The 12,214-nt window shown below is 37.4% G+C and overlaps 3 protein-coding genes across 3 annotated transcripts; all 3 read right to left on the bottom strand.

The window, feature by feature from the left end:
• Nucleotides 1–728: 728 nt before the first annotated feature.
• On the bottom strand, nucleotides 729–1,818 carry LOC106952781 (mu-type opioid receptor-like). The gene has a single exon (XM_015041117.1). It carries the CDS (start codon nucleotides 1,653–1,655, stop codon nucleotides 729–731), a length of 927 nt encoding a protein of 308 aa, XP_014896603.1. The 5' UTR covers nucleotides 1,656–1,818.
• A 2,374-nt stretch (nucleotides 1,819–4,192) lies between these two features.
• LOC106952798 (nociceptin receptor-like) lies at nucleotides 4,193–5,302 on the bottom strand. The gene has a single exon (XM_015041141.1). It carries the CDS (start codon nucleotides 5,300–5,302, stop codon nucleotides 4,373–4,375), a length of 930 nt encoding a protein of 309 aa, XP_014896627.1. The 3' UTR covers nucleotides 4,193–4,372.
• A 2,400-nt stretch (nucleotides 5,303–7,702) lies between these two features.
• Nucleotides 7,703–8,914, bottom strand: LOC106952797 (olfactory receptor 51V1-like). The gene has a single exon (XM_015041140.1). It carries the CDS (start codon nucleotides 8,775–8,777, stop codon nucleotides 7,845–7,847), a length of 933 nt encoding a protein of 310 aa, XP_014896626.1. The 5' UTR covers nucleotides 8,778–8,914; the 3' UTR covers nucleotides 7,703–7,844.
• Between the last annotated feature and the right edge of the window lie 3,300 nt (nucleotides 8,915–12,214).

Below are 12,214 nucleotides of genomic sequence, written 5' to 3'. Positions count from 1 at the left end.
TTCAGGATGCATGTATATGTGTAGTGTTAAGATAATTATTCACTGTAGATTTCAAACAGATGTTTTTAAAAACTTCTTAAAAACAGAAATTAATTTTATGATATGGAAATGTGTCCAGCTAGTATTGCACATCTGAAAAAAAAAACACACTGCACATGGTGGGAAAATATTAACAAAAGATATAACCAATCCTTCAAAAAAAATTGCTTCAAGTTTGCGTCATGCGTGTTCACTGTCAGAGGGACTCTTCTTTAAACAATAACAAAATGGTGCTAAGCCAAACAAGAAGGATTACATTTGTCCAAAATTTCCTAATTTTATATTTCACATATGGAAAAAATATGCTGAGATAAGCATCCTAAGTGTTTCAAGTGTGCTTCTTGATTGATTCTAATAAAAAGTTGCTTAAACTGCGATAAATATAAAATAAGAGGCTGATCACGTAAATTCAATGGAATAGAGGATGTGTATGAAATCATGACTTCTAAATGTTCATCAGTCTGAGCAATACTCTTAAAAAAAACTAAAAAATAAACAACAATGTCTGACTTAAAATGTTTATAGGGCAGAGGGCACAAAGTGTTTCTTGTATCTATTCCACGAAAAATCATCCAAAAAAGATTTATTTTCAATTTTATTTAAAATATTTGTACAAGTATAAGCAAAAAATATCAGTTGTAGTATATACCCCGTCACTAACATGAATCAGACATAAATATATGCTTTCCTCAACATGATGGCTGTTTCTTGTACAAACCACAGAGAGCATAGTAACTGACCGCCTGAAAAAATAAATCATCCCTGAGACCATAGATCAGAGGACTCAAGCATCTGGGAGCTATAATAAAAGTTATGTAATTGAAATACCTTACATTAATAAATAACATGAAATCAACCTGAAGCACAGCAGCTTCAATGAAGGGACACCACAGCTGGATGAGACAGAGCAGCAGCTGGAAAGTGTGGAGAATCACAGTTCTGAGGCCTTTCCACGTCGACTTTTTATTCTGCCCCGATGCGACTTTGGCCACCTTCATGATCTGAATGTAGCTGAACACAATCACAACACACATGATCAGGAAGTAAAACTGACTGATGGCCGATCTCAGGTGACCCTGCCATCTGTACAGGATGAACATCTCCACGGAGCATATCCGGCCTGCGGTGTAGAAAGAAAGAGCAGAGGACGCGAAAAATATAGAGATGATAACAACACAGGGCACGGAGCTGAGACTGTGGATAATGAGGACAAGATGGAGGGTGGTGCGGGTGGTGCACAGCTCCGCGTGCCGCAGGGGCATGCAGATTGCCACGTAACGCTCCAGGACCATCGCAGTGAGCGTGAACGGTGTAACAAATGTGTACACCGACAAAACAATGTAGATAATAAGACACAGCCACATCTGGATGGTTAAACCAAAGTAGCTCAGTATGAGCAGCACGTCTGTCATTATCAGAAACAGGCAGTCAGAGAACAGTGAAACGGCAAATAAGACGTAGCGCGTGGTGGTGTAAAAGTAATCTTTCAGAAAAAAAGTTGTGATCAGGAAAAGGTTTATGCAGAGAAAAACACATACTAAAGCCTGAACTAAAATGACTTTGTAGTTAATGTTTATGGAATAAGCTTGCTCTGTAAGTGAGTTATTGGATGCCATGTAAGCAAAAAAACAGACATATATCAAACAGCAGATCTAAACATAAAGGTGATGCTGCCTTGTTTTATAATCTTTTTTGAGAGATAAGCTAAAACAGATGTTTATATTTTCTTTGCTGCAGATGAAATAGTCACAAATATGTTCATTGCACCCAGTCAACAACCGTCTGAGCACAACATACCCCCTGCTGTCTTCAGTCGAGTCTGGTGGAGTCGTCTGAGAGAGCAGCAGAAACTCTTTATAGGAGAAGTTTAGATAACAGGGACCTCGTGACCTCAGTGGTACAACGTGTTCTCACAGCGCCGCCTTTCACGTTTACATTGCAACTCATAATGATAAACTAAATTTAGCAAAAAAATAATAATAAAAATGCTCACGTTCACACAGTCAGGTCTTATCCTTAGCGCCATTGTTTAAAACTAGATGCCGACATTATGGACCTCTTTACAAAATATGTTCTATTTTCAACTGTAGAGCACTGTTGCCCTTTGTAAAAAAAAAAAAAAAAAAGTGACTCATATTTGAATAAAACTAAATAGCAAAATAATATGTTGATAGTTGGACATAAAAAGTTGCCAAATGTTGATGAACTCCATCAAGAACTTAAGCCCAGTCACCATCACTGGCTGTTCACAGCTTCAAAATACTTTGATTGGTCAAAATGGGTCCTTCCTTCTGTCACCCACTTCTACAGTATCTCCTCTTTTGGACTGCAGTAATGATGTGAAGATTATTGTCAGCACTGGAGTCCATTTCAAACTTATTTCATGATTGGTAAACCCTGGAGGAAGGTATTTCTGAGCAGCTTTGACTCTTTTTAGTATGTAAGTATCCAGGTGAAAGGATAACCTTCAAACCATTAACTAATGTAGCTAACTTTTTCAATTATTTTAGTGGCCTTGCTTAATCATTGTGGAAGACCTTCAACATGACAACTCCCAAGACAAAGGTTAAGTTTTATTTAACCAAGAAAAAACTAATTGAGATTAATAAGGGAGAACAAATAAGGAAACTAAAGATGCTTTTCCACTGGCAAGTTGCGCACTAACCGGTTAATGTTCAATTCGTGTCTACCCCAGGTAGTGAGCTTTTCCATTATATGCTCTGTTCCTTGTTATTGTGGGCGGTCCATAAGCAGCAGCAGCTGTGGTCAACTCTCTGCTAATGTTTGCAGCAACACTCAGTGATGGAGAACCTTCAAGTTGTGGTTCTGATGGACTCAATTAAACTGTGGAGATTATGGAAAGGTTTCCCATCTTATTTGTGAGTAAACCTATCAATTGAACTGATTGTAGATGTCGCATGATTATATGAAATACACACTGATATCCATCCTGTGATCCAGTTTGAGAACTAAGAAGTCAGAAATGAAGGAGACAGCATGGTCCCCCTTACTGTTAGCCCAATGGCCTCCTGGTGAGAAAAAGAAAAAAACAAAAACATTTACAAATTTATACTTTTTCAACATAAAACGAAAAAATTCCAAGATAATTTTCCTTTGAAGCTCTACCATAATCAAAATGTTTTTAAAAACCGACTTGTAGCAGCGAGTATTGATAGAACCCTGTAACAAGCTTTAAAATATGAATGAGTTGGTCACTCTAGATCAGTGTTTCTCAAACCTTTTGCGGTACTCTGCTCAGTTTTTCAAATCACTAACCTTCGTACATCCCAGTGGTGCCTCCAGATTGTAGAGATTATCCCTTTTCCATTTAGGTTCTTACAGTATGAGGTTCAAGAAGAGTCAATGAGTTGAATTTATGAATTTCATTTATTGAGATTAAATGCAGAGCTGGTCCATTGTCATGCTTTTGGGCTAACACAGCAAAATGGCCTCTAAAAACAGTTTCTGTTTCCTTTTGTGGGCCTCTATCTAAGCTACGCCCTAAAGGGTTTGTCACTTCCGTTAACCTTAGCTAAGAGAGTGTGCACTAAGTGTGTGCGTGTGTGTATACATGAGTATGCAAGCAGCTAAAAAAGATAGAGGAAAACAGAATTATTTATTCCCAACAAAACCCATATTGTCTTATAAAAATTCATGGCTAGCCCAAACATAATGATAAAGATTTGCTATACATATAAATAGAATTACATTCTGGCACTTTACATTTTGGATTTAGGCAATGCAGTCAAATGTTGCAAACCAATAGCCATGCATAAACTTTTTTTAATCCAAAGGAAAAGTAAAATTCACATCCCAAGTTAATATTATAGTTCCAGTGTTTCACACTGTCGGAGCAATGAATGCTATCAGCTGTCAATTAAATAGTTTTGGTGTTGTACCCTTCTCATTCCTCTGTTAGTACCATCCTGAAGTAGTTAGGAAAATCAGGCTGTGCCGGCTCTGCTAATGGAAAACGAATCTGGCCAAAGTGGACTGAACCAAATCAGTTAGAGGAATAATGGAAAAGCGCCTTGAGAAAATTAATTTCAGTTTAACAAAGAATGATTAGACACAAGGAAGAAATAAAACTAGAATCACTAAAAAACTTAACTAAGTTAAGCTATAACAAGGCTGATCTGAGCAAGGACAGAGACTAAGGAACACAGAATAATTAAACTAGAATCAATATATCAAACCCCAAAACAACTCAAAACAACACAGTACCTGAAACGTACCAACAACTCCACTGACACACCAGGTAAAATATTTGAACATTTATTATTTATGAATCACATTTACATCTATGTTCAATAAATTTCAGCTTCTTCTGTTGTTATCGTTTTACTGTGTCTATAAATGGACAGCAGAACACGTAATGCTTCAGAGCAACTAAAAACACCTCGTCCCTGAGGCCGTAGATAAGAGGACTCAGACACCGTGGAACAAGATTTAAACAAATGTAATTAAAATATCTAACATTTATATATAAATTAAGATCAATCTGAAGCACAGCAGCTTCGATGAAGGGCGCCCACAACTGGATGAGACAGAGAAACAGCTGGACAGCATGGAGGATCACGGTCCTGAGTCCTTTTCGTGTCGACTCTTTGTTTTCTCCTGATGCAGCTTTGGCCACTTTTATTATTTGAACATAGGAGAAAGCGATGAGGATACACATGATCAGGAAGTAAAACTGACTGACCGCAGACCTAACATGATTCTGCCACCTGTACAAAATGAACACTTCTGCAGTGCATAGTGCATATTGTTTTAAGAAGCTCACAGTGACTGAAGAAAAAAAGATTAAAAGAACCACAATGAAGGGTATGATGCTGAGGCTGTGAATGATGAGGATGCCCTGCAGGGCTCTGGCTGCAGTGCACAGCTCTGCATGACGCAGTGGCATGCAGATAGCCACATAGCGCTCCAGGCTCATCGCTGTCAGAGTCAGAGGAGTGACATAATTATACATAGATGACAGAATGAAAAAGAAAAGGCACGACCATGTTTGTAAAGGGACAGAGAAATAGACAAAGAGCACCAACACATTTGTCATTATTAAATTGATGCAATCAGAAAATAATGCATTGGCAAACAAAATATAGCGCATGTTTGTGTAGAAGATTTCCTTCATAAAAAATGTTAAAATTAGCATCAAGTTAATGCAAAGAAGAACAGCAACCAACACTTGAACAAAAATCACTCGGTCCTTAATCTGTCGACCTGAAGGTTTACCAGCATAAAGAGAACTGTTGTTAGTCATTGAAATTATACATTCAAATGCAGAAATACTATTAAAAAATAATTTACTAGATGTCAGATTCCTGAATCAAAATATCCTCAATACTTTGTTAGTGACCTTCAAATTTATCTTAATAACCTTTAAATTTACTCTGATTAGCACAGAAAGACATTTTTAAGGTATTTGATGTCAACTTATCTTTCATAGAGACCATCTGCAACACTTTTCAACTTTAATGTGGCATAAAGGCTCATTGTGAGCATAAATGCCCTCCTTTGAGCTGTCTCTGTCTCTTAAACTTATATAATCATCCAGCTCACTCGTTGAAACAATGTTGTCATAATAACACACCTCTGAGCTGTCTGATCATGAGGTAATTGGAAAGTACTGTAAAACCTTTACTGACAAGATTAATCCATGGAGTTTCAACCACAGTGTAAAGAAACACTAAATGCAAAAAAGAAGTTTCTTAAATTGTTTGTGTGCTATTGTCTTTTTCTAGAAGTGATTGAATAGGAACGGGTCCCAGGACTGAATCCTGGTGTACACCTATTTGAGGCCAGCTGCACCAAACTCACTATGACTGATTTTTATCAACCCCCCAACAGGAATGCAGTCCAATATTTGGTGGCCGTGGCCTAATTCCTCCACCACACTCCCAAGAATTGAAAACAAAAATCAGCCCCAAGCCAAGCTTTGGCCTACAATCATGAAATTTGGTACACATGTATCTTGACAGGACTCACAAAAGAGTCTCTTGGAGCCATGGTCCAAACCCCACAGGAAATCGGCCATTTTGGATCAAAGCCACTATTTTGTTTCACATGTTGTATCTGAACAAACTCCTCCTATAGCTTTGGAGATGCAGGCGTCAGAATCAGTCAGCACAGTCCTTAGACATTGAAGATCAAACATTATAAAATTCCTTTGGCTAGATCAAAGTATATGGATATGGCAAAGCTTCAAATCTTACCATTTGCCTTAAAATATATAGGTGGTATAACATTCACACATGGGCTCCCAACTGCCTCAGACTTTGTCTGTCATAACCAACCAGCACTGATCAAATTCACATCGTCAGTTCGTGACATCACCATTGCCCTGTACCCTTTGAAAAGGAAGTCACCTGTTTTCTTACTGGTTCACTTCTGTTGACTCTATGATTCATACAGATTTGAACCTGTGTTTAATGACGTAGAACAACATAATGTTGAATCATCTCAATACTAGCTGATGCCTGAACCATGTGTGCATGGGAGAATATGGCCAATTCCAATCCCTCGCCGTTTGCATATGGTTGGCTCTAAATCACACATCATCCGATTTGCACCAAACTGGATGTAAATGACCGTGGTGAACCTCTGAAGATGCCAATATGGGAATTTGACTCCAGTGCTCCCCCGGGTTATTGGAATAGTTATATCTCCATGATACAATTCAAATCTGCACCAGATTTTTGGTGTGTCAATAGAGAATACTGCTAAACACATTGGTGTGCACCGCCTAGCTGACCGATGCAGGAACTGCATGAGAGAGTTGACGATGAGTGGGTGATATTGCTGAAGCTCCCACAGTCGTCACGAGGCCGGAGTGGCGCGGAGCTGTGAGGGCCTTCAATGCTGCCTGTAGCCTTAATTTCATGTTGTCTTGGGTGGGTGGGTTTAACACAGACACATTGTAACGTGTCTGTGTTAAACCCAGTCTCTCTTTTAGAAAAAGCAAGTGAATGAGCTACTGCTTGGAAAAATTTCATTCTATAGACATCTTTTAGGGATTTCTGCAAAGTCAACAACACATAGCAACTGTCCACTGTCAATTGTATATGTAATATGTAATTACAGCTATTATACCATAAGTTCCAAACACAGAATTACAGCAACACCACAAGAAATAACGTGTATTTGTTATTTAAAGTCTCTCAGGTTTGCTGTATTTTTCTTCTTTCATGTTATGCATAGAACCTGAGCAAGAGTTGTTTTGTGTCAGGTTTATTATTCATTTTGATTGCACTGTTTGTGTGTACAGCTATGGGAAGCACAAATGGATAGAGAGAATAATGTTGCAATAATGTTATTTTTATTTGATTTTTTTCTTTTTGATTTTGGGTGCATTAGAGAACACAGAAAATACAACAGTTGAAAATATCTTTAGTGTGACGTTACTTTTATTTCCCCCAATTAAAAAAAAACTAAGATAGGTGTGTTTTTTAACTACTAGATATTGTGCAACTAAAATGTCATGTCCATTTCTCTACTCTATCACATTCTTAGCAAATGCTCGCAAATGAAACATTGGAAAAATAAAACTACTCTATAATATTCATGGTATCCTACAAAAATGTCAAAATTAAATTTTAATTTTGATACACAACTCACGTTTCTTTACTTTGAACGATACAAACATTAAGTTTCCACACATAAAGATTCTAAAGACAAAATATGGTGTTTTTAATTATTGAATTCAAAGGTTTCATATTTAAACAAGTCAGTTGAAATGTTTGAACCTCATTGCATATTATACAGCTTTAAAAGATATTTCTAGGCAAAGATTTGCTGTTCCAGAATCACAGTTTTAACATGTTGGCCTTGAATGGGCAGCAGAACAGCCAGTGTTTCAGCGCAAGTAGAAACACTTCGTCTCTCAGGCCGTAGATAAGAGGACTCAGACATCGAGGAGAAAGAATAAACAGAATATAGTTAATGTATCTGACATTTCTAAATACATTGAAATTAATCTCAAGAATAGCAGCTTCAATGAAGGGGGTCCACAGCTGGATGAGACAGAGAAACAGCTGGAAAGCATGGAGGATCACAGTTCTGAGTCCTTTTCGTGTCGACTCTTTGTTGTTTCCAGATGCAGCTTTGGCCACTTTTATTATTTGAACATAGGAGAAAGCGATGAGGATACACATGATCAGGAAGTAAAACTGACTGACCGCAGACCTGACATGACCCTGCCACCTGTGCAAAGTTAAAGATTCCACAGAGCAGATGATGTGTTGTGTGAAGAAGCTAAAGGTGACTGAAGAAAGCAACATAAAAAAAATCACAATGTAGGGAATAAAACTGAGGCTGTGAATGATGAGGACACTCTGCAGGGCTCTGGCTGTGCTGCACAGCTCTGCATGACGCAGTGGCATGCAGATAGCCACATAGCGCTCCAGGCTCATCGCTGTCAGAGTCAGAGGAGTGACATAATTATACATAGATGACAGGAGGAAAAAGAAAAGGCACGACCATGTTTGTAAAGGGACAGCAAAATAGCTCAAGAGCAGCAACACATTTGACATGATTAAATATACACAATCAGAAAATAGTGTGGTGACAAATAAAATGTAGCGCATGTTTGTGTAGAAGATTTCCTTAGTAAAAAATGTTGCAATCAGCATGGAGTTAATGCAAAGAAAAATACCCACCAGAATCTGTACAATTATCACCTGGTCATTAATTTTTCGCTTTGAAATTTGACCACCAACAACAGAGGTGTTGTTACTCATTTCAGTGCTAAATACAGAAAAACTCTCAGAACCTTAAATCATTTTTTTAACTCACTCTGATTAGAACAAAGTACATTTGCAGTGTTCTAAGACACCAAATCATTTCTTAAACAGTTCCTTTCCAACTCTGATGTGGCTTCATGGCTCATTGTGAGCACAAATGCACTCTGAACATTCTTTGTAAACCTTGATATGCACATAGGAATCACGTGAAAACAACGTCGTCATGGCAACACACCTCTGGAGTTCATCATCATCACACAACGGCAATCATCATGACGGAAATCATTTTTAGCTTTTTTTCAACATTAAAGTTAAAAGCTTAGCATTTTGTTGGATTTCACCTACAATGCAATGAAAACTTAATGCATATAAAGAGTTAAAGAGAGAGACGAATCACTGCTACTGAATGGTGTGCTGTCATATCTTTAGCACTGAACCTAATTAACATGCCTGATGCACACATTTATTTACAAACTGTCAGATCCTGGTTGTTAGTTGTTGATTCAAAACAACTACCAACATTTTAGTTGTTTTGCCATTTTGATTATTTGATTCAGCTCTTTCTATGATTAGATCAGCCCTATTTCTGGTTTTGGGACAATGGTGTCAACAGTGGTAAGAATTCATCCCTAAATCTGTGGTTTCCCCTGCGACAGACTGGCGACCTGTCCAGGGTGCACCCCGCCTCTCGCCCGAAACGTTCACTAGAGAAAGGCACCAGTACCCCACCCAACCCCACTAGGGACAAGGGTGTACAGAAAATGGATGGATGGATGGATGGAATCAGTGGGTTGCTAGTTGGATTCCCACTGCATTGGCCTCTGTTGGTGAAGTGTCCTTCAGCAAAACACTTCACTCCCCATGCCTGCTGGTGGTGGTCAGAGGGCCACGTGCTCCTGTGGGGTTTTTTGTATCTTTTTTATTTTAATCTAAAAAAAAAAAATCATATCACAATGTATGATTTTTTAATAATTTTACTTTTACTGCTGCAAATGAACACCTGTGGAAATCAATGTAAATATGTGGTACAGTAGTTTTTGTTTTCAATTACAGAGGTCAGTCGTTTCCTGTAGTTTCTCACCAGGTTTGCACTGAAGCAGGGATTTTGGCCCATTCCTTCACAGAGATCGTCTCTAGATCAGTCATGTTTCTGGGCTGTGGCTGAGAAGCACAGAGTTTGAGCTCCCTCCAAATATTTTCTGTAGGGTTTAGATCTGGAAACTGGCTGATTGGCAGGTGTTCAAATACTTATTTGCAGCAGTAACACACAAGTAATACAGTAATTATTTAGAAAAATCATACATTGTGATTTCCGGGTTTTATTATTATTTTTTAGATTATGTCTCTCACAGTGGACATGCACCTAGGATGAAACTTTCACACCCCTCCATGATTTCTAAGTGGGAGAACTTGCAAAGTCGCAGGGCGTTCAAATACTTACTTTCCTTGCTGTATATAAAGAAAGTGAATATGGATGATGGATAAAGTATATAAACTAAGGTAAAAAATTCAAACAAATTGAGAAAATTAATTGTCCAATAAGTAGGAATTAATATTTGATATAAAGCTTGATATAAAGTCCAAAATAATTCATAAAGGAAATTAATATTGTTTAGTTTTACCAGCATGTTTCATTTGACAAGAAGTAAAATGTATGTTTTTGGTGTGACTGAGAGGGAGACCTGACATTAATCTGATGGAGAATCGTTTAATGGAGCTCCAGATTAGTGTGATGGCAAAGAGGCTTTCCAGCCTGAAAGACACAAAGTGCAAATGCATAAGGCTGGTCAGCATAAGACGGGTTTGATTGTGAAACAACCAGTAACGATTTTATTAATATTATTAATAAAATAATAAAGAATTTTTGACATTCTTTATTTTGACAAAATGTAAAAGAATAATAGTAATTTACATTTTTTCTTTTTTCTTTTTTTTGTTGTTTCTACCTTGGATCAAGGCTGACCTCAAACCTAACCTTTCACACTTATTCCCCACTTTGCGTTTATCTGTCACATAAAATCCCAGTGAAATTGGCAAATTGCAGAGAAGCTTAAGGGTATGAATACTTTTTCAAGCCACTCTTAAGACAACCAGAAGGTAAACAAAAAATAGTGTATGTGTTTAACTTTGGCTGTGTATTTAGAGTCTTGTACAGTTGTAAAGACTTTAAGGTGTCATGGGGCAGAGTTAGACTCTGAAGATCTTGCTTTGTTTTTCAACCAAAGTTGTTTTTGTCCATGCAATAATGATGATAATAATTAGCCTGTTGACTGTGCTCCTCTGTGTGTTAATAAGCTCCTCTGAAGCTCATTAAAGCGATGCTTAAAGATTGTCATTAATTATTCAAAGAACATCCTGTTTACCATCTCCAAACATGAGAAAAACAACCTGGACATGAATACAAACAAGAACAACTTTGTATGCTTGTAGTGTTTTCATAAAACATATTTTAAACAAAACCTTTGCATTATTGGTCATTTGAACTGATTGAACTTAAAAATAAAAATTAAACATGTTCAAAATGAGAATTTCATTCATTGGTGAAGACAAATAACAACCATTCTTTTGTTTTTTTCCAGGTCAGATCAATTAACAAGTATTTTATATATTTTTCTAAAAAATTAATTTGATGCACAAGTTTAATTTTAGTGTGGATTTTCTATTATCCACGAAAAGTGAAATTCAAACATGTTTTGGTTGCATCATGCGTTGCCCACACTCCCTGTGTTTACATCAGCCAGTTTCTGGAATTATTCTGGTTGAGATGTTGACTTATTTTAACTAAGCATTTGACTTTTGGGCATAGTCTACAATTTACAGAAGGGTTAATTCAAAGTTTTTGGATTCTGAAAGCTCAATGATACTTTTCTTTTTCAATCTACCACAAGTGTAGATCTGGATTTGGTATCACTGTTATGCTTAAAGAGGCAATATTATCTAAAATCGAGCTCCAAAAGCTCTAAACATGCTTTAGAGCTTCTGGAGCTCATGTCATAAAGTTGTCATAAAGTTATTCCCTTATCAAAAACATACCTGGAGTGTTGCTTTGATTCTTTCATACATATTTGAGAAATCCTTTACTCTTCCATGGCAACCATTCATTTTGCAAAACACCTGGGTGGACCTAGCTCTGCCTTTAAGGACAAAACTCCTACATAGAGCTACAATTTGCAAGCTTCCAAGCTTCCACTTCACAGAGCAGCTTTCCCCTGTGAACCCCCACTCAACTCCTTCAGACTAGCCAGCAGCAATTAGCAAACACCCGGTTGAACTGCACATCTGCTGAGCTCTTTATAGGAGCTACTTGTCAGTGCAATGCTGGTAAAGAAAAAAAAAAAAAAAAAAAAAAAAAAAAAAAAAAAAAATTTTATAAGGGGTAAAAAAGGGGGCAATTTTGGGAAATTTCTCGAAATGTGGGATTTACAAAAGGGCAG

The sequence above is a fragment of the Poecilia latipinna genome, unplaced genomic scaffold, assembly GCF_001443285.1.
Source record: "Poecilia latipinna isolate Pla-1442-1.1 unplaced genomic scaffold, P_latipinna-1.0 Scaffold539, whole genome shotgun sequence".
In the NCBI taxonomy this organism is placed as follows: Eukaryota; Metazoa; Chordata; class Actinopteri; order Cyprinodontiformes; family Poeciliidae; genus Poecilia; species Poecilia latipinna.
This window is presented reverse-complemented; position numbering and strand designations above follow the sequence as displayed.